At 39.7% G+C, this 20,387-nt stretch overlaps 1 protein-coding gene across 1 annotated transcript in view; it reads right to left on the reverse strand.

Annotated features, from left to right (window-relative positions):
• Positions 1-832: 832 nt before the first annotated feature.
• The window catches only part of THUMPD2 (THUMP domain containing 2), a 38,530-nt gene continuing 18,975 nt past the window's right edge, over positions 833-20,387 (reverse strand). Inside the window, 4 exon segments of the mRNA XM_040224693.1 lie at positions 833-1,870; positions 8,534-8,642; positions 17,859-17,973; positions 18,484-18,555. Coding sequence (XP_040080627.1) covers positions 1,546-1,870; positions 8,534-8,642; positions 17,859-17,973; positions 18,484-18,555 — 621 coding nt within the window. The 3' untranslated portion in view covers positions 833-1,545.

The following is a 20,387-nucleotide window of genomic DNA, read 5'->3' on the forward strand; positions in this document are numbered from 1 at the left end:
ATCCTATACAATGTATGTTAGATTGTGACTTGTTAAAAACTCTATACTGCTTTTGAGTCAAAGTCTTCCTGTAGTCTTCAAGGTCCTATGTGACTAAACCCACCGACCAACCCCTCCCACCCTTACCTGCCCCTCACTTTCTCTTTAAGATTTCTCCCCATTACTCACTCTCCTCCAGCCACATGTGCTTTTCTGCTGTTCCTCAAACACATCAGGCACTCTCTTGCCACAGGGCCTTTGCAACGGCTGTTCCATATGCCTGGAACACTATTCCATGTCCTTTAAATATTTGCTCAAATCTCACATTTTCAGTGAAGCTGGAGCTGTTGTAAGCAGAATGCAAAACATTTGCCCCCATCCTCCTATGTTCCCGTCACTACTCTGCTTTATTTTTCCCCTGCAAGTTCCCTCCACTTATCTAGATTATCTTTGCTAGGTTATCTTTTGACCTAGCAAATAAATGACTTATTATGTCTATCATTTCTTATCTGTCTCCCCCACTAGATTTAAATCCTATGAGGGCAGGGATTTGCTTGGTTTGCTGATAGCTCCAAGGGCTGAGAAAGTGCCTTGGCAGATGGTAAGTTTGCAATGAATATTTACTGTATGAATACACAACAGATTACTGTCCCACTGGGCCCACTAAGAGGTGCTCTGGATAAAAGTCCCATGTATCACCTGTACCCCACTCACCCCACACTGACAGTGGACCTTGATAACTGAGCTAAGGTTACACATCTCACCCTAGCCAGAAAACAAGCTTTTGCCTCTGTTTTGGAGAGGTGGGATTCACAAGGTGAGAATTTTCCCCCAAACGGAAACATTGTTCAAATGGTACCAAAGCAGCCATGAAGCTTTATTAGGCTATGGAAAGAAATCATATTTTTCATCAACTGTTTCCTTAAGAAGTGAACACAAAGAATGCATTTATATAGGAATGAAGTGACAATGCTTTCAGAAAAAAACCAAAACTTTACTTTCTCTCATGTTGGAGGATATTGGTTTAATTCATATTAGTCTTCCCACTGATGCTTTACATAATATGGGACATAAAAAATGTACTGTGGATAAAAGTTCTTTTCATTTAAATGGAGAAGAAAATTATAGATTCAAAAAAATCAAGTTAAATATCAAAAGAAGTTAATATCAAAAAATAAAAGTTTCTATGTTTCAAAAAACCTGACAATGAAGATAGTATCAAATTTGTGATGATTGAGATACACGTTATGGTGAGCCTCTGAAAACCCTGGCTTTGAAGTTGAAGCTTCTGCTTAGAAACAGTGTGGGCAGAGCAGATCTCTTCATATTTTGACAGAAGGGCAAGTTTAAGAGTCCTTTTGTTCAAATATCTGTTAATTATCCTCTGTCAGAAACACTCTTCAGAGTGTTAGACAGAAGTTCTTATGGAAGAACAGGTGTCCAGCAGCCACAACCCTGTTTAGGGGAATCTGTTGACTTGGAACTCTCTGGCACTGTTAAGACCCCTGAGACAACTGCCTTCTACTCTGTTCAGCTGACACATGAGGACTCAGTAGCAGCAGGCCGCTATCGCCCAGGGGAGTACGACTTCTTATACTTGGAGATGAGTGCGTCTGTTTTTCCAAGGCTCACTCTGTAGCAGTCCACTGGCACCAAAGAGCCAAGCGGTGACATTCTGTCCAAGCACTCCTGGTTGCTGGCTGCGAATGAGGATGATACTGGCTCTGACCCAGCAGCTTTTCCTGCAGGAGTCAAGCACTCTTCGCCTCCAGGTTCCTCTGTGTGGCCGCCCTGGGAATTCAAAGGGCCGCTACTCGCTTCACCACCCTTAAGGTGCCTGTGGTGATCTTCGCTGAGTAACAGCACGATGGTCCCGCCAACACGAAGCACTCTGGGACCAAAAAAAAAAAAAGCTAATTATTATGAGTATTTCTTTCTTTGTAGACAACAAACAATCCCACTTTGTTTAAAATATTTGGTGTTCTTAATTTGAAATTTAATTTTAGCCATTTAAATGTGAGGATTTTGATAATTAGGTAGTATCTTCCATAATGCATATTCATTATAGTAATTATGAAATCACTAGTACAAATCTGCTTTAATTATCTATTTTTACTCTATTTAAAAGGCAAGCCTCAAAGTAATTTGTAGTCACAGTTTAATAAGTGATTGTACAAAGGAAAAGGCAGATGAAAGGATCCTGAGGAATCTGAGTACATGAAAGGCAGCAGGCTGAACAACAGCAGAACTAAGTCCCCAGGAAGGAGTGAGGACGAAAACAAAGGGCGATAGGGAAGGCCCGGCAATGTCAGCCGGTGGAGGAGGATTCACTTTCTCAATCGCTTGACCAAAGTCTATACAGCATTCTATGGAAACAGTGATGAATGAGGACATACAGTCCCGAGCTGCTAAAGAGATGACTGAACAGTGGGGGAGAGTGGCAAGGAAAGAGCTCAAGAGCCTGTGTGGCAAAAGCCACCATCAAGGCAAGGGTGAGGGCCTCTGGAAACACCTTAGGTGGGACCCAAACCTGGGCACTCAGAGTAGGAAGACTCTCAGAGGGTGAGAAAGCTACAGTGGGTGTGAAGGACAAGCAGCAGTGAGCTAGGCCCAGGGACTGGGGGACTGGACCAAGGGGGTGCCCGAGGCAGGGAAGGGAGCAGAGACAGGAAGCTGTGGAGAGGAGGACGTACTGAAAGTAGTCCAGCTGGGGGGAACCAGAGCGGGCGGGACGAAGGGATGGAAGAGCTCTGTCTGGAACATGCTGAGCAGGGGGCCAGCTGGGCGCAGGGCCTGGAGCTTGTCAACCCACCTGCCAATGCTGGAGACATGAGAGGCAGGTTCGATGCCTGGATGGGAAAGATTCCCTGCAGGAGGAAGTGGCACCCCACTCCAGTATACTTGCCTGAGAAATCTCATGGACAGAGGAGCCGGGGGTCTACAATCCATGGGGTCGCAAAGAGTCCAACACAACTGAAGGAACTTAACAAACACAAAGCAATAATGGGGGATGAGATCACCTAGGGTGGAAGAACAGAGAGGGGAGAGAAAAGGGGTCAAGGAACAGGGACTTAACATCCAAGGAAGGATGGAGAAGGAAGAGCCCATGAAACAGCCAAGAAGGCCTGAACTACGGTGACAGCATGGAAGCCAGAAGAGCAGAGTTTCAAGACGGGAATGAATGGTCTCAGCAGTGTCAAATGCTACAGGACTAACAAGTGATAAGGATGTTAGTGACCCTGGGGCAGCACTCCTACTTGGGGCCAGGAGCCAGTACTGGTCTGCAGAGGCAAGGCAGGGGGTTGGAACGTGAGTGTAGACTTTTCTCTGAAGAAACTTGGTTGCAGAGGTTAAGAAACCAGGTGCCAGCTGGAGGACCAAGACTTAAAGGGAGCCCTGCCCCCACCACACCCAGCAACGAGGTCAGGAGCTGAAGTAGCTTTCCCTCATCTCAACCGTCGGCCAATCTAAATGAGTCTGTCTGCAAAGGACATCCCAGATTCTAAGCTTCACTTCATTCTATGCTCTCCTCTGCCCACGCTACCGCAGCCTGACAGGTCTTATTTCCAAATCTGTCATCATCCCCCTACCTCCCCTTCTGAGTTTCCACACCAGACACAACTGTACATCCCTGCGAATCTCTCGCCTCCCACTTGCCTGCTTCCCTTTGCTCACTGTGTGCTCCACAGACTGGCCTCTCTTCTTCTTGCCCCAGGACGTCCAGCTCTGCTGTTCTGGGGTACTGACACCCACTCTTGTGTGCTTCTCATCATTCAGGTCTCAGAGTTCAGACACCTCCTTGGAGAGGCCTTTCCCTGAGCATCTATCTAAGGAAACCACTGCTGCTCTCTCCGTCACTCTCTGGCAAAAATGTCGTCTTTAGTGTTCACTGTATCTCTCATGATCTGAAATTATTCTGTTGATTTATTCATGATCTGTATTCCCATGCTGGAATGCCAGCCCCACGTGGGCAAAAACTCTGTCCTGTTCACAGCCAGATCCCCACTGCCTAGTACAGTGTGGGGGTATGAAAGGCCACAAAAATGTCTGGGGAAGGGATAACTGGATCTGGAGAGAATGAGGAGGTGGACAGGTTGAAGGTAAGAAAGAAATAGGCAGAGAACAGTTCCTGAGGAGGCAGGAACCAAGGGGATAAACTCTTGCTACTGGGAGAGGAGGTGGCGAGGTGACAGGTGTGGCTGGACACCAGGGGACAGAAACAAAAAAAACAGGTATCTCTGAACACATAGGAAAAAACACAATTAAGATAATAAATGAGGTACAAGTTTTCACCTACCATATTAACAAAAATAAAAAGACTACCACACTCAAGATGGCAAGATTAGGAAAAAAATGAGTATTCCTAAAGACAAAAATTCATATAACTTTTTTGACAGTAGTTTAGCAATAATATGTCAAAGACATGAAATGTACATAACCTTTGACCCAGCAATCTCACAGCTAGGAAATTATTCTAAGATATAAGAGCAGAAGCTCTAGCAGTAGTAGAGTAATAGTGACAATTAACGGCAAAGATGGCTAATATGTATCGGTACCAAGGGCTTCCTCGGGGGCACGAGTGGTAAAGAACCTGCTTGCCAGTGCAGGAGATGTAAGAAATGCGAGTTAGATCCCCGGGCCAGGAAGATCTCCTGGAGGAGGGCGTGGCAACTGACTCCAGCATTCTTGCCTGGAGAATCCCATGGACAGAGGAGCCTGGCAGGCTACAGTCCATAGGGTTGCACAGAGTCAGACATGACTGAAGCAACTTAGCACGCACGCGTGTATTATGTGATGAACGTTATTTTAAAAGCTTTGTGTATCATTTAATCCTTAGAATTCAAGTATATTCTGTTGCCATATCCATTTTGCAGATGAAGAAACAGAGGCACTGTGGTTTTAAATAACTTGCTCATTACAGTCAGTTTGATAAACTGTGCAAAGATGGCTCAGAATGTTATTCTTTATTAAAATGAAACGGTGGAAGTTACCTAAATACCCATCCCTAAGTTCTGTAGGCTACATAATGGTATATACATATAATGCAACCACTGTGGCAACCACTGAAAATTATCATGTACATTATAACAACTCATCAGAATGATTTATGACATATTTCTGAGTGGAAAAAACAAAGCAAATTATACAGCACAGTAAATTAAGGATGATCCTATTAATATAAAGTTGAAAACATCTATTTGTATATGTGTACATGGAATGATGTCTAACAGGAAATTCACCAATTAATTTATTGTAACTTTTTTCACATAATGGAAGAAAATAAAGGAAAAATCACCTGGGATCCTGCTACTCAGAGGTGACCATTTTTGATAAAATGTCCTTCTAAGCATCTTTCCACATTCATATACACATAAATTTCTTACTAAGAAAGCTATTCAGAAATTATAAAGCAATATGTCTCAAACTGTATCCCTCTAAAACACTAATATAGTATGAGAGATTATTTCTTGTATATATAAAAAAGAAACCAGCTAGAATTATGTGGTCAATAAGTTGGGGAAGCTCTGTATCAAACAACATAAAAGAGATTTCTCTTTTATATGTGAACCTGCAAGACACAAACACCCAACTTATTTGAACTTGGATGGCATCAGGCCTTAACCTTCTACTACTCATCTCTATTCTGAACAGTCTGGTATATTCATTGTTTTTTGAACATGCTTTTTGCTTCATTATTACCCAAGAAATACTTGCTGAATATCTGCATGTATAAAACATGGTGTGGTCTCCTTTTTCATTCTTTGCAAATTTCTAAATTTCACTGAGATCATGCTTCTTCCATGAATCCACCTCAAATCTTCTGGGCATTTAGTGACTTCTTCCTTCAAGCCGAATAAGTTAAAGTTCTAATTTTGCTCATCTGGTTGAGAAGAAAGCTCAAATATTATACTTCTCTGTATTTCTCCTTTGCATACATGAGATTGTTATTGCTGAAGTAAATTAAGGAGGAAATAATTGAGCTGAGAGTGCAGTGCTCACACCACCAGAGCAATCATACGTTGGACAATTTAAAATTCTGATTGCACGTTCTTTCTTGAAGAATCCAGTGCTCTGTTACACTCAGGACCCAGTATTTCCATTGCCTATTATAAACATGTTTATTTTGTATTTTTTCTTATTTTTAATATAATTCCCCTCCATTCCCTTCCACTTTATATCTAGAGCCTAAACTACTGGTAAGTCATTGGGAAAAAAGTTATGCGTACTTTAGATATATTTATGTATATCCCCACCTATTTCTCAAAAGCACGAGAACTGTTTTACACTGAAAAATCAGGTCTGGGCTAACAGTTACTGAGAGCTTTCAAGGCACCTAGCACTCTCCTTGCCTCCCTGGTGGCTCAGCTGGTAAAGAATCCGCCTGCGTTGTGGGAGACCTGGGTTTGATCCCTGGCTTGAGAAGATCCCCTGGAGAAGGGAACAGCTCTAGTATTCTGGCCTAGAAAATTAGCACTGTCCTAAAGCGCTTTAAGTCTACTGACTCCTCAGGCCAATGCTATCAAGTAGGTACTATTATTTAAAGATGAGGCACAGGGCGATTGAGCAATGTGCCTATGACAGAAATGACAGAAGAACTAGTGAGTATTCTGACTCCAGAGACTATGCTCTTCACCACTGTGTTACAATATATGGCCTGTATAAAAGCTCAGACCAGAAAAAGTCAAAGGTCAAACCATAAAGGCTGAGGGCATGTGGCAAGGAAGCTTGGTCACAGGAGCCAGGAATGTTCCTTATGTCCATAAGCATAATTATTTTTTTCTAAATTTTGTTTGTTTAAAAAATTTTCTGCTTTTTTAATTTTTACAGTGTTGTGTTGATTTCTACCGTATGATTTGAATCAGCTGTGATTATAAATACATCCTTTCCCTCCAGTGCTTCCCCCTCTATTCCATCACAGAGCACCAGACTGTGCTCCCTGTGTTACACAGCAACTTCTCACCAGCTATCCATTTCACACGATAGTGTATAGATATTGATACTGCTTTTTCCATTTATCCTACTCTCGCCCTCCCCGACCGAGTCCGTAAGCCCATTCTCTACATTTTCATCTCCATTCCTTCCTTGCAAATAGGTTCATCAGTACCATTTTTCTTTCTGGGAGGCACCTGAATTACACAGGAAATCTTGAATGTCTTCCTGATTCTCGCGTAAATATTTAAATTTCCCGAAACAATGTGAGGGTGGTCATATCTGTTAGTTTCATTTTCCGTTACTTAGAATAAAAATCAAAACTGACCGAGAGAAAGTCAGGCTGGTCTAATTTTACTAGTGATGAAAGGACAGTCTGCTCCAAACACTGCCCTCCACTGACTTGTGAAGATGTTTAAAACACACAGCACTAGATCATCAGGTAGGCTAAGCTGCCACCTCTAGTGGAAAGTTCCAGGTTGGGTGGAAAGCTTCATATTAAGTGTAACATGCTCTTACAGTAGTATCTCACCACGGGCTAGCTTAATAGTACAACTGGTAAGTTACCTTGCTAGGCACAAAGGCTGTGGTTATTAATTCTCGGGGTACCACAGAATCACCTTGGGAGATATTAAATACTGGATGCCCAGGTTCTACCCTGGACTGATTAAATCAAAGTGTCAGTGAGTAGGAGTGGCGAATGGGTATCAGTGTTTTTCAGAAGCTCCTGAAATGTTGTTAATATGAAATCAGCATTGCAAAATCTTAAGGAGAATGCTCCATCACGCTGAAGGGGATACAGGAGCTCAGGAAATGTCTGAGTTACAGGTGCTGAGACCCCAGGTGACGTCATAACTCAGGTAACTGTGGAAAAGGGTTACACACAGGCTCCCGACCATGTACTATGTTGTCCTGCACCGTCAAACACTCAGTTGAGACAATTTAATACAAACTGACCCCTTATCCATGTCCCTTCATTCCTGTGTGTTCTAGGTTCTCTCCTTTATCAACTGAAATGATCAGGAAAATTCATATTCAGGTCTCACTGTTTGAACCTCTCAAAGAAACACTTTCACTTCACTGCATTATATTCCCTGAGGTTGACCTTAAAAACATTACATGACTAGCACTTCTGCATTTTCATTTCAAACCGACAATGCAGGCATCCATTCTATATGACTGAATGTTTCGTATGTAAATTCTGTCCTGTTGCTCAGTAGCTCTGTGATCTTGAGGAGGATACTATTTCTGGGTCCTGGTTTCTCTCCTGTAAAATGTGGGGGATTAACACATAGGAGGCAGGGTTGGGGGGAGAATTAGGAGTAAATATGTAAATTAACTAGCTCAGTGACTGAAATATATGTCACTATTTTAGATTTTCAAATTTTTGGCTATAATGAAAAATTAATATCTTTTCCTGAATAAAACTTATAGTATGATGATATAGAATAACTATATCAAGTTTATAACTATATAAACTTCTGATTTGAAATCTTAGAAAATTAAGCTATAAAAACACGAGGAAATTACTAAAATGTAATCAAATCTTAACTGAAGAGCTACATTACATTTTGGTTAAATGCCCCATGGCTCAAAGATTTTGGAAAGACACTTAACAACTTACCTTTCCATCTCCTGCAGAGTCCTTTTGATGTCTTTTCCTAACTTAAACTTTTTTCCAAATGGAATATCAGAAATAATAATATCGACACTTTCTGAAGGCAATGGCAACTCTGAAATACAAAAATGAGAAAATTCTATTACAGTAAGTTCAAACATTTATAACTTAAATATGAGAAAACTGAAGTACATAGGATTATTTTTGCATACTGAATAAAATTTAAGGCTTTAATATTGTTTCTAAGGAGTGACAAGATCCTGAATGCTTTCAGAATCACCTAAAAATAGATGTTACAATTGTTGTATTTTGTTTTTTGAAAAGTGGTTTTTCAAGTGTAATAAAATATGACATAAGTTAAGCAGAATTTTTCTTTAAAAATATTACATGAGAAGAAAATTGCTAGATCCAAGAAGAAATATATTAGGATGCCTAGAAAAACCTTTTACAAAATTATATTCCACAACTTTCATTTTTCTTTTCATGATCATATATAAAAATCCATTTGTAGATCTATTTGCTTTTAAGAAAAGTGACCCATAGGTTTCATTGTATTTTTAATGGCAACCCCAAAGGTTAAGAACATCCACTTAAGTCCTAAGACTAGAGAAAAAGTTAAACAATTAAGAAAATGACATCACTAAAACAAAATATAGTGTTTGATTATCAAATCTGTCTTTCTCAACTTTACATTTTACTCTCAGAAATTAATTCAGTCAGTTCAGTTGCTCAGTCGTGTTCGACTCTTTGTGACTCCATGAATCGCAGCACGCCAGGCCTCCCTGTCCATCACCAACTCCTGGAGTTCACTCAAACTCATGTCGAGTCAGTGATGCCATCCAGCCATCTCATCCTCTGTCGTCCCCTTCTCCTCCTGCCCCCAATCCCTCCCAGCATCATTCTTTTCCAATGAGTCAACTCTTCGCATGAGGTGGCCAAAGTACTGGAGTTTCAGGCTTTAGCATCATTCCTTCCAAAGAACACCCAGGGCTGATCTCCTTTAGAATGGACTGGTTGGATCTCCTTGCAATTACCACAAGGTAATACACCCAATCTTAACTTCCACATTTTCTGAATATACTTTTCACTTTGTACTCTTTATACTTCTACTACCACCATCTAAATTTAAATAATTATTTTAATTTCAGACAGCACCTAGTTCTATAACAACAGAATTTAAATAATCTTTAATATTCTGAATACAAATTTTTGTTGGCAGGAAATTTAAAAACAAAACAAAAATCCTGTTATCTGAGAAAGTCTAATGAATGAACATTTGCTAATAAAAGAAAGAGTGGGTTGTTAGAAAACAAGTAATGGGATAATATTTTGTTAGAACTAGGCAGAAAATCTTTTTTTTTTTTTTCCCAAGTCATTTTTTAATGTCATGGTGGCTCAGACGGTAAAGAATTTGCCTGCATGCAGGAGATCCGGGTTCAGTACCTGGGTCCACAAGATCCCCTGGAGAAGAGAATGGCAACCCACCCCAGTATTCTTGCCTGGAGAAACCCCATGGACAGAGGAGCCTGGTGGGCTACAGTCTATGGGGTCGCAAAGATTCGGAAACGACTAGTGACTATCACTTTCACTTTCTTTTTTCATTTAGTTTTAGGGTATTGATATAGAGTGGGGCTTCCCAGGTGGCTCAGTGGTAAAGAGTCCGCTTGCTGACACAAGAGATGTGGGTTCTATCCCTGGGTTGAAAAGATTCCCTGGAGGAGGAAATGACAACCCAATCCAGTATTCTTGCCTCGGAAATCCCATGGACAGAGGAGCCTGGCGGGCTATAGTCCATGGGACTGCAAAGAATCAGACATGACTGAGCAAACTGAACACGCACACAGTGATACAGGACACATCCACTTGAATACTGTAACTACACTTGTAAAACTATGAAAGACAATGAGCAAACATAGTTATCAAATGTTTATACATGAGGAACCAGGCAGTAATCTACCCTTGAGATTGAGCCCAAGTCTTTTGCTTACATAAACACACAACAAACATGAGTTGCCCATCTTCCGGCTTGGATTTTTTTCCCTTTGTCAGTCTATTTTCATTTGCAAGTTTTCTACTCTGTATTGTAATTTACCAAACTGCTTTAAATCATTTTAGATGATGAAGGAATAAACATCACTGAGAGAGAAGAGAGTAATCTTTTACATAGAACCAGTGTCATCTTCCAATAATACAACAGAAAATAATCTGAGCTTTTGTGCAGGCTCTGGTGTCAGCTTGCATTTGGCTCTGCCACTTACCAGCTGTGCAACTTTGGGAAATTATTGCTTTACTTTTCTCATCTGTAAAATGGGATAAGAGTACCTATTTCAGAAGTTAACATGTGAGGAACCTACAGACATTGTCTGGCACACAATGAGCAGTCAGTAATTGTCAGCTGTTGTCAGTATTTACAGGACAACGTCCTCTCTAGTATGTATAAGGAGATGACAGCCAGGTGGAGCCAGTGGGTCAGAATCCTTCCAGGAAGCTCTGCAGAACTTAGCTCCTCAAAGACCTAGTGGGGCTACTACTTCCAGATGGGTCTCTTTCCAACTTGCCTTTCCCTTAGCAGGGGTTCCCAACATGCGGTCCCTAGAGAAGCACCATCAGTATCACCTGAAACTATAAATGCAAAATCTTGGGCCCTACAACCAACCTTGGTATTTAGTGTGGATCAGAATCAACTGAAGGGCCTGGTAGAATGCAAACTGCTAGCCCCACTTCCAGAGATGCTGATGCATAAACTCCTAAAATCACGAGCACCTGACCCATGAGAGTCAACACACAGTAAAATCTTTTAAATTATTAAATGTTTGAACTGCTTGTGAACAGAGTTTGTAACTAAGGAGACAGAATTCTGAAATAGAAACATAGCTTAAAACAAACAAGTAAAAAAAATCATCTTTTTTACATCTCTGCAGGATGATTCAAAAACATGAAAAAAGGTAAAAGACTGGTATGTCTTGAATAAAACTGTCCTATTTACTCCCTCCTTCTGGGGATAAGTTTGAGTAAGAACTGCTTAAAACCATGATATAGCCCTAAGATATTTTCTCCCCAAAAGTTTTAAGAGCCTTTAAAATAACTTTCATGTATATGTGTAGACAAGAGACTGGGTAAACTCAGAACTTTTACAAGGTTGAGCACATCCTTTTTGTATTTTCTTTCATTGTAGTTTGTTATTCTTTCCATCATCTAGGTTATAACAACGGCATTCTGTCTTGTAATTCTCAGTTGCTCAAACAGTTGTATTTTTGATTCAATCCTTGTGACCAGTCATTTCACCCTGGCTTTCTCTATTCCTCAGTTGGTTCATCTCTTAAATGTCTGGGTTTTATTAATTTTTAATACTTTTTCCCCCTCTGACATGCTTGTTAGTGAAACGTTGCCTGAACTTTTTATATTTGAAAATATCTTTGTACTAAAATGACATCTTGGTTGAACATGGTATTTCTGGGTCCCACTTTGCCTTAGTAACCTTGTAAGTAGCCACTATCTCATTGGCTATTGCTCTATAACTTTGTTTCCATCGTGAATAGATTTTGAAGTTTACTGCATTAGATTATGCCTTTTCTTTATATGATTGCTGCTGGTGAAATTTTTCTCTTCTACTATCTTTCACTTTATATTATTCTTTTTGATTTCATAAAAGAGAATACAAATACTTCAATGAAGCTGAAATTTCAATGTGTATTGCTAATTCAGAAGTCCATAATTAGTCTTGAATATGCAAAATGTAGTTTGGCATCTGGGAGATAATTTTAAAGTGCTGTTGCTAGTTTTGTTTTTAATGACTGCAATTTATCAAAAACTTTAAAAACTTAAAAGTTTTTTTGCACTCCATTTGTCGAATTCTTTGATTACAGATTTCCAATGAAGTCTGAAAAAAAATGCAACTACAATTAGGCAACTTGTTTATTTAAAAAAGTTTATAGCACAATTATAAGACACTCTGGCTAAGGTACATCAGCCATCAGAACATCTTCAAAAATTTAAACATTTTTAAGAAAACTGAAGTATAGTTGATTTACAATGTTGTGCCAATCTCTGCTATATAGCAAAGTAACTCAGTTATACACATACAGTTCTTTGTTTATATTCTTCTCCATTATGGTTTATCCCAGGAGGTTGAATACAGCTCCCTGTGGCATACAGTGGGACCTTGTTGTTTATCTATTCTAAATGTAATAGTTCACATCTACCAACTCCAAACTCCCAGTCCGTCCTACTCCCTCATCTCTTCCCCTTGGCAGTCACAAGTCTGATCGCCCTGCCTATGAGTCTGTTTTTGTTTGTGGATAGGAAGACTGTTTTCTGTTTTGTTCATTTGTGCCATATTTTAGGAGTCCACATATAAGTGATATTATATGGTATTTGTCTTTCTTACTTCACTTAGTATGATAATCTTTAGCTGCACCCATGTTGCTGCAAATGGCATTATTTCATCTTTTTTACAGCTGAGCAGTATTCCGTTACACACCCACACACACCACACATCTTTTCTACACACACACCACACATCTTTTCTACACACACACACACCCCCCACACACACACATCTTTTCTACACACACCCACACCCACACCCCTTTTCTACCTATTCATCCGCTGATGGACATTTAGGTTGTCTCCAAGTTTTGCCTATTGTGAATAGTGCTGCTATGAACCTTCGGGTACATATATCTCTTTGAATTATACTTTTGTCCGAGTATATATGCCCAGTAGTGGGACTGGTGGATCATACGATAATTCTATTTTTAGTTTTCTGAGGAACCTCCCTACTGTTTTCCATAGTTACTGCACCAACTTAACATTCCCACCAATGGTGTAGGGACGGTTCCCTTTTCTCCACACATTCTCTAACATTTGTTATTTGTAGACTTTTTAATGAAGGCCATTCTGACCAGTGTGAGGTGGTACCTAATTGTAGTTTTGATTTGTATTTCTTTAATATTTAGTGATGCTGAGCATCTTTTCATATGCCTATTGGCCATCTATCCTCTAGAGAAATGTTTATTAAGGTATTCTGTTCTTTTTTTTTTTCTTGGATTGGTTGGGTTTTTTTTTTTTTTTTTGTGGTTGGTGTTGAGTTGTATGAGCTGTTTGTATATTTTGGAGATAAAGCACTTGTTGGATGCATCATTTACAAATATTTTTCTCATTTTGTAGGTGGTCTTTTTGTGTTCTTTTCTCTGTGCAAAAGCTTATAAGTTTGGTTAAGTCCCTTTGTTTATTTTTATTTCTATTGCCTGGGAGATTGGGCCAAGAAAACATTGATACGATTTACGCTGGGGAATGCTTTGCCTATGCGCTCTCTTCTAGGATAGGAGTTTTATGGTATTATATCTCTCCTTTTTTTTTTTTTTTTGATTGGAGGATAACTGCTTTACAATGTTGTGTTGGTTTCTGCTGTACAACAATGAGAATCAGTCACAACTATACAGATATCTTGTCCCTCTTAAGCATCTCTCCCACCTCCAGTGTTATGTTTGTCTTTAAGCCATTTTGAGTTTATTTTTGTGCACAGTATGAGGATGTGTTTTAACTTCATTGATTTAAACGCAGCTGTCCAACTTTTCCAATACCACTTGCTAAAGAGACTGTCTTTTTCCCACTTTAAACTCAGATTAAACATTTTAAAACCCAACAAATGATGGGCAAACAAAAAAGCATGTACTGTCAGGCTGAATTGCTTTTTTTGCATTCAACCATCTTTACAGATGGCCTACAGTTCAGTTATTCTGTGTATATTAAAAAATTTTTTTAAGTCTACTATTTTGATAACTTGAATTACTATTTCAATTCAGAACATCACAGCTTGTTTGGAGGTAATTATGAATTATGTAGGTACCATGTCAAATTCTAAGTACATTTCTGTGTCATAGATTTCTTTATTTAATAAGAACATTAATCTCCACCAGGATTCTGTGGTCCACCAATGCATAAACAGACACAGATGCAGTGCTGAGTCTACTCTACAGTAGCGTTCACAATAATGAAAGAAGTTTCATCTCTGACAGAAAAAAAATTCCTAAATTTCCAAGAATTGGGAGGGGGTAGGAATACTAAACCATTACTGGAATTCACTTAGCTAATTTTCTTTTTGAAGGGTCTCGTAACACTGATACAAAACTGGTAACATTTAACTTTCTGCAGAGGTCTTCTGGTAATGGAGCCAATGTATGAATAGCTATAGCTTCATTTTGTTTATATACATAAGAAAATTTGGAATTGAAAACGAACAAAATTAATTTAGAAGAGTGCTCATTTGATCTAAATGAAAAGTCATGCTTCACAGAGTGATAGTTAAATGCATTTCTTTCTGTTGCATCTGATAAACACTTAATTTTGGCTTGCTCGCCTTAAAATAATGACTAAGTTTTGAAGTAAATGCTGCTGCTAAGTCGCTTCAGTCGTGTCCGACTCTGTGCGACCCCATAGACGGCAGCCCACTAGGCTCCTCCGTCCCTGGGATTCTCTGGAGTGGGTTGCCGTTTCCTTCTCCAATGCATGAAAGTGAAAAGTGAAAGTGAAGTCGCTCCTAGCGACCCCATGGACTACAGCCTACCAGGCTCCTCTGTCCATGGGATTTTCCAGGCAAGAATACTGGAGTGGGTCGCCATTGCCTTCTCCGCAAGTAAATGCTAGATGCCTCTATAAACAAGTTTATTTCATTTGGTTACTCCTATCACCACGGCCCTCACAGTGCATGATAAAAGTAAATAAACATTTTATTCTAGTTGTATATTCATCAACAGCTTCCTTGAGAAACAGAAACTCAGTATATAATTTTTCATTAAATATGCACTTTTAAAACCTTATTGCTGCTGAGTTTGTTACAGAACAGTGTTACCAAACAAAGGGATTCATAGCCTATGATATATATGATAAAACCACTGTAGCAAAAACACTCAAATTCTCTAAGGTGGGCTTCTCACTCCCTATTTCCCACACATATTTCACCCAACCTATCACTTCTCACATTTCCCCTGACTTCCCAGATGCCAGGGCAGCCGGGCAGCTTCATGAATTGTGCAGAATATTGTGTGAACCACAACATACCCGGTAGAACGCCAACTTTTCTGTTTCCCTTACCAGCCCAACTACCCAAAAAAATGATGAGAACTAGCTGTCTTCAAGTTACCTCTTCCCGTTCTCTCCAGATCCCGTTCAGGCAGGCAAGCCTTTGTTCCTGCTGCTCCACGGAACCAGTTAGGCCTGAGTTTTGCTCCATGGAACCGGTCGAGCCTGAGTTTTGCTTCACCAATCAGCAGCGTCTGACACAGCTGCTCATTCTCGCTCAGATTCTCTCTTACTTTCTCATCCCTGGTTGTTCCTTTTACTAGATTCTCACCCTCCAGAACTCTAAGCATCCCATCTTCAGAGAAAGCCTCTCTTTTCTCTATTTGTGCTCATTTCCTAGGTGCTCTCATGGATGGAAATGTTATCTAGACTAGTGATGCGTACTGTCTCCCCTAAACTCCAGATTTGGATGTTGACTATCTACCTTGAGATCTTAATGGTTCTTAATCATCATGTGGAACTGAGCAGGACCCCAGCTCTTAACTTGTTCCCCCTGCAGTTTTCTGCAACTCAATAAACGGCAATGGCACCCTCTAGCTGTTCAAGCCAGAAAGCTTAGTCATCCTTGTTCTTTTTCTCACGTGTAATCCACTAACAAATCCTGTTGGCTCTACCTTCAATATGTATATACATATACATATGTGTGTGTGTGTGTATATATATGTATGACCTCTTTTCAGCACCTCCACTAATACTACTTTGTCCCAAGCCACCACCATTTACCTGGATTATTGCAATAGTCTTGCAACTAGTCTCTCTGTTTCCATCCTTGCTCTCCTATTGTCTGTTCTTAACAGACAATAAAAAGACTAATCTTTTAAAAAGCTAGGATTTGTTTGGCTACTAGGTGTAATAGAAAACTTAAAAAAAAAACAAAAAACTTTTCTTTATTAACAATTGAGCATTTAATGCTTGTTTTTAAAGTGAAATCTTATGGAAAATACCCAAAACACAAGAACTGATGAAAGTGGAGCTGGTACAGCAGCGATGTTCTGATGGACAAATTAGTACTTCCTTTCTCACGCAACCAAGGCACTTTTGAGACTGTAAAGGGTTGGAAAAACCACTGCTCTGGAACAATTTATAGAGCTATTCCATTTTTCTTGACGATCTCAAAAAAAAACCCCCAGCTTTCTTAAAGAAATGTATATGAAAACTTGATTTCAATCTAATCATCCCTCAGCTTCCTCTAGAAACCTGTGCTGCACACAGAGTCCACTTAAAAACCTTGACAGAAAGATTGAAAAGATAGTCACTGAAAGCAAACGATTATGAACCTTCAACCAACAATATAATTTCTTCTCTGAGGCTACTTTATTATGCATTTTTAGAAAAGTTATCCTAATATTTTGTCAACAATGGATTTCTACTACTTTTCTACTATAATAGAACATTTTTTTTTAACAATATACTGTTTCTCTAGATTACAGGGACTTATCTATCACCTATTCTCACTGTGGCAAGAGAATATGATTTTCTTAGCTGAGAATTAAATGTGGTCACTTTTAAGGGAGAAAGGCACACTGAGGGAAAGATAGGAGGAATGTGAGGCTTCTCTCAGTCTAAATACCATGGGTGTTAGTAAAATATTATTTTGGACTCCATACACTTGATTCCTTATAATGTTCCTTGCTGCTGACTCCCCAACAGTAAACATGGAGTAATGGCTTTCCTCTGCCTCACAGGGTCATGAATCCTGGTTTGCCCTAGAATTTCTGTTTTAGCATTAAAAGTAGTATTGGTGTAGCAAACTGGGAAGGCTTGTTACCTCATTCCCCATAACATAGGAATACTATCCAACTGAGGCAAGGAGACGGTAAGATAATTCAAAACATTTCATATAGTTTATTACAAAGAATTCACAGATTCTCAACAAATTATTGTTATTATTCTGTTTATTTTATGCCTATACTAAATGACCCCTGGTTATCATATGAGAAATGGTTCAGATGCAACAAACACATCTTAAAATTTCTTAAGATGCTTTTACTTTGTACCATGCTTTTACTTACATGCTTAGGGAAACTACAAAAATATAGTTCCTGACAATGAATCTTTTGAAAAATAAAAAAGTTACAATTATAATATTGGAAGTAAACTGAGTATTGGCTCCACAGATATATCACAAGGTATAAATAATTCAGCCTTTATATTAACATATGAAAAGTGAGTGGTGTTCTATATTATGATTCTAAGTGTGTTTACACATGTTTATTTCCCCCAAATGTTTGCATTTTTAATATCTTACCTATAACAGAGACTTTAAGTAACTCAATCTTATCCTTGAGGCCTGCAGCTCTCAGATTGTCATATGCACCTGATAACTGTGAGTCACTGACATCAGCACCCACATAATACACATCCTATGAGGGGAGAAATTCAAATTATAAATAAAACCATATTTTATGTAGTTAAGAAAATCTACTTGCATTTTTTCAAATGATGAAAATGAAAGCAATAGATTTGTTAATTCAGATTAAAAGAAATTTAGGATATTTCTTTAAAATAACATTCAAGGACCAAAACTTGAGAGAAGTTTTTGGTAAAATGTTAAAACATTAATTTTTAACATTTTACAATTAATATTTTACAATACAAATGTCTAAGGAATTGAGGGATTTATATAATGTAGGTCATGACTAGTTATTGGAATTCTGTCATAATTTCCTAAATTTATCACAATATTTAAAGAAATAACAGTAGTTTAATCAACCTTTCATAGTCTACTTTGACTACAATTAAATAGTAACTCATATAATTAAAAATTATAATCCCTAAATAGACAATCTACCTATAAATAATTGTTAAGTGTATACAAAACACACACTGATTAAAGGAAAACATTGCTTGGTTTACCAAACTTTAGAACTTACTGGCCATTCCTTAGCAGCTTCCAAAAGTATTGTTCCAAGTCCACACATTGGATCTAAAACAACTGCACCAGCCTATAGATAGAAATGTTGATTTGCTCCTGTTAAATCTACTGGAACAGGTATTATACAAGAAGCCTAAAACTTGAGGAATCAATTATTTCAGAGTAAAGATTCCTTTCTAAACTTTATTAGGAATTTCAGGTAGTTAAAGCCCTAGGGCAGGTGTCTGCTCGGCACGTTTAAAGATTAGGCAGGAGACCAGTGTGGCCAAATCACAGTGAGTGGGAGCAGGAAGTGGTGATGACATCAGAGAGGGGGCCAGGCAGCTCCACCAAGATGGGCTGTGTAGAATTACAACCACCACGTCCTACAGGTTCAAGACACTGTGCAGCTCATGGTACAAGCCTACGGTATGACACCTGGGGCTTCTGCTTCTTCCCAGAAAGTGAAACAGTGAAGGGGTCACCAGCAGGGGCAAAGAAAGCACAACAAATCAGGCCCTGGCTTTTAAAGTGCCATCTGGAGGTGACACACGTCATTTCCACCAACACTGAGTTGGCGAAAGCATGTCAGTCACATGACACACACAATGTGAAGAGGTCAGGAAAGGGGCTGTCCTCTCTGTACCTGAGAGGAGAGCAGGAAATCTGGAGGGAAAAAAACTAATGACTCTCCCCTCTGGGGGACAGAGGGTATCACACCATGTCTGATCTTGTAGTTGTTATAAGGATTCTGATTCTGTTCTGAAGGATGGGAAACTACTGCAGCATTCTGAGCAGAGGAGAAACATGATGTAACATTTCAAAGGGATCAGTCTGGCTGCCCGTTGAGAAAGGACCACGGAAAAATAGGGGAGTTACGAGGCGGCTAGTAGGGAATCCAGGCAGAGATAATGGTGGCCCGAATAAAGAATGACGTTGGTGGAGGTGGGGAGAGGTAGTTGGATTCTGGGTATATTTAAAAGGAAGAACCAACAGGATGGACGGCAATGTGGAATATTACAAAATGACAATGGTCTGACGTGACTGAAGTTTTTAAGAAAAGGTAAAAAAAAAAAAAGTAAGTCTGTCATCTGGATGCTGGTGATCTCCTAAGTAACCCATGTTTGGTGGATGAAGGCCCAGCAGTGTACACTGACAGCAGAGTGCCCTAGACTGGTCCTGAAACAAAGGGGAAACATCCAACAAGCGGGCGTGATGATAGCGCCCACGTGCTAGTAGGCTAAGCAAGGTGAGTGGTTTCAGGGGAGTGCTAGTGAGAAGAGCCTGAGGGAAGGGGGACCCGAGAGAGCACGGCAAGGAAGAAGTAGACACCAAACATGGACGACTGGTCTTAAGTGTTGCTCTGAAGGGAAGCAGAGGAGGGAGTGAGGGCTGATGGATCACGTGGGTTCAGGAGAGGGTCAATTCATTTTTAAGTTGCAAGATATTCTAGCACATGCACATGCTGATGGGAATGACCCAGCAGAGAAAAAAGTTCTTAAGGAGGCAAGAGGGAATGGAATCTAGCACACAAGTAATGGAGCGAAACAAGGACAGTTCATTTATTATAATGATTATAATAATTATAAGCCATTATAATTCCAATATGTTGGTAGACCTGGTGAGAACATGTTAAACTTCTCTTTTGATTCCACTATTTACATCACTTAAGAAGCAGGAGAATTACAAGTATGCTCAAGGGAATGACTGTAATGATAGAGCCTAAAATCCAAGTGGGGAGGGAGGGCTGAGTACAGGTGGTGAGTAGGGCCACCTACTGGGCTTCCTTGGTAGCCCAGCTGGTAAAGACTCTGCCTGCAACACAGGAGACCCCGGTTCAATTCCTGGGTTGGGAAGACCCCTGGAGGAGGACATGGCAACCCTTTCCAGTATTCTTGCCTGGAGAATCCCATGGACAGAGGC

The sequence above is a fragment of the Oryx dammah genome, unplaced genomic scaffold, assembly GCF_014754425.2.
Source record: "Oryx dammah isolate SB20612 unplaced genomic scaffold, SCBI_Odam_1.1 HiC_scaffold_25, whole genome shotgun sequence".
NCBI lineage: Eukaryota > Metazoa > Chordata > Mammalia > Artiodactyla > Bovidae > Oryx > Oryx dammah.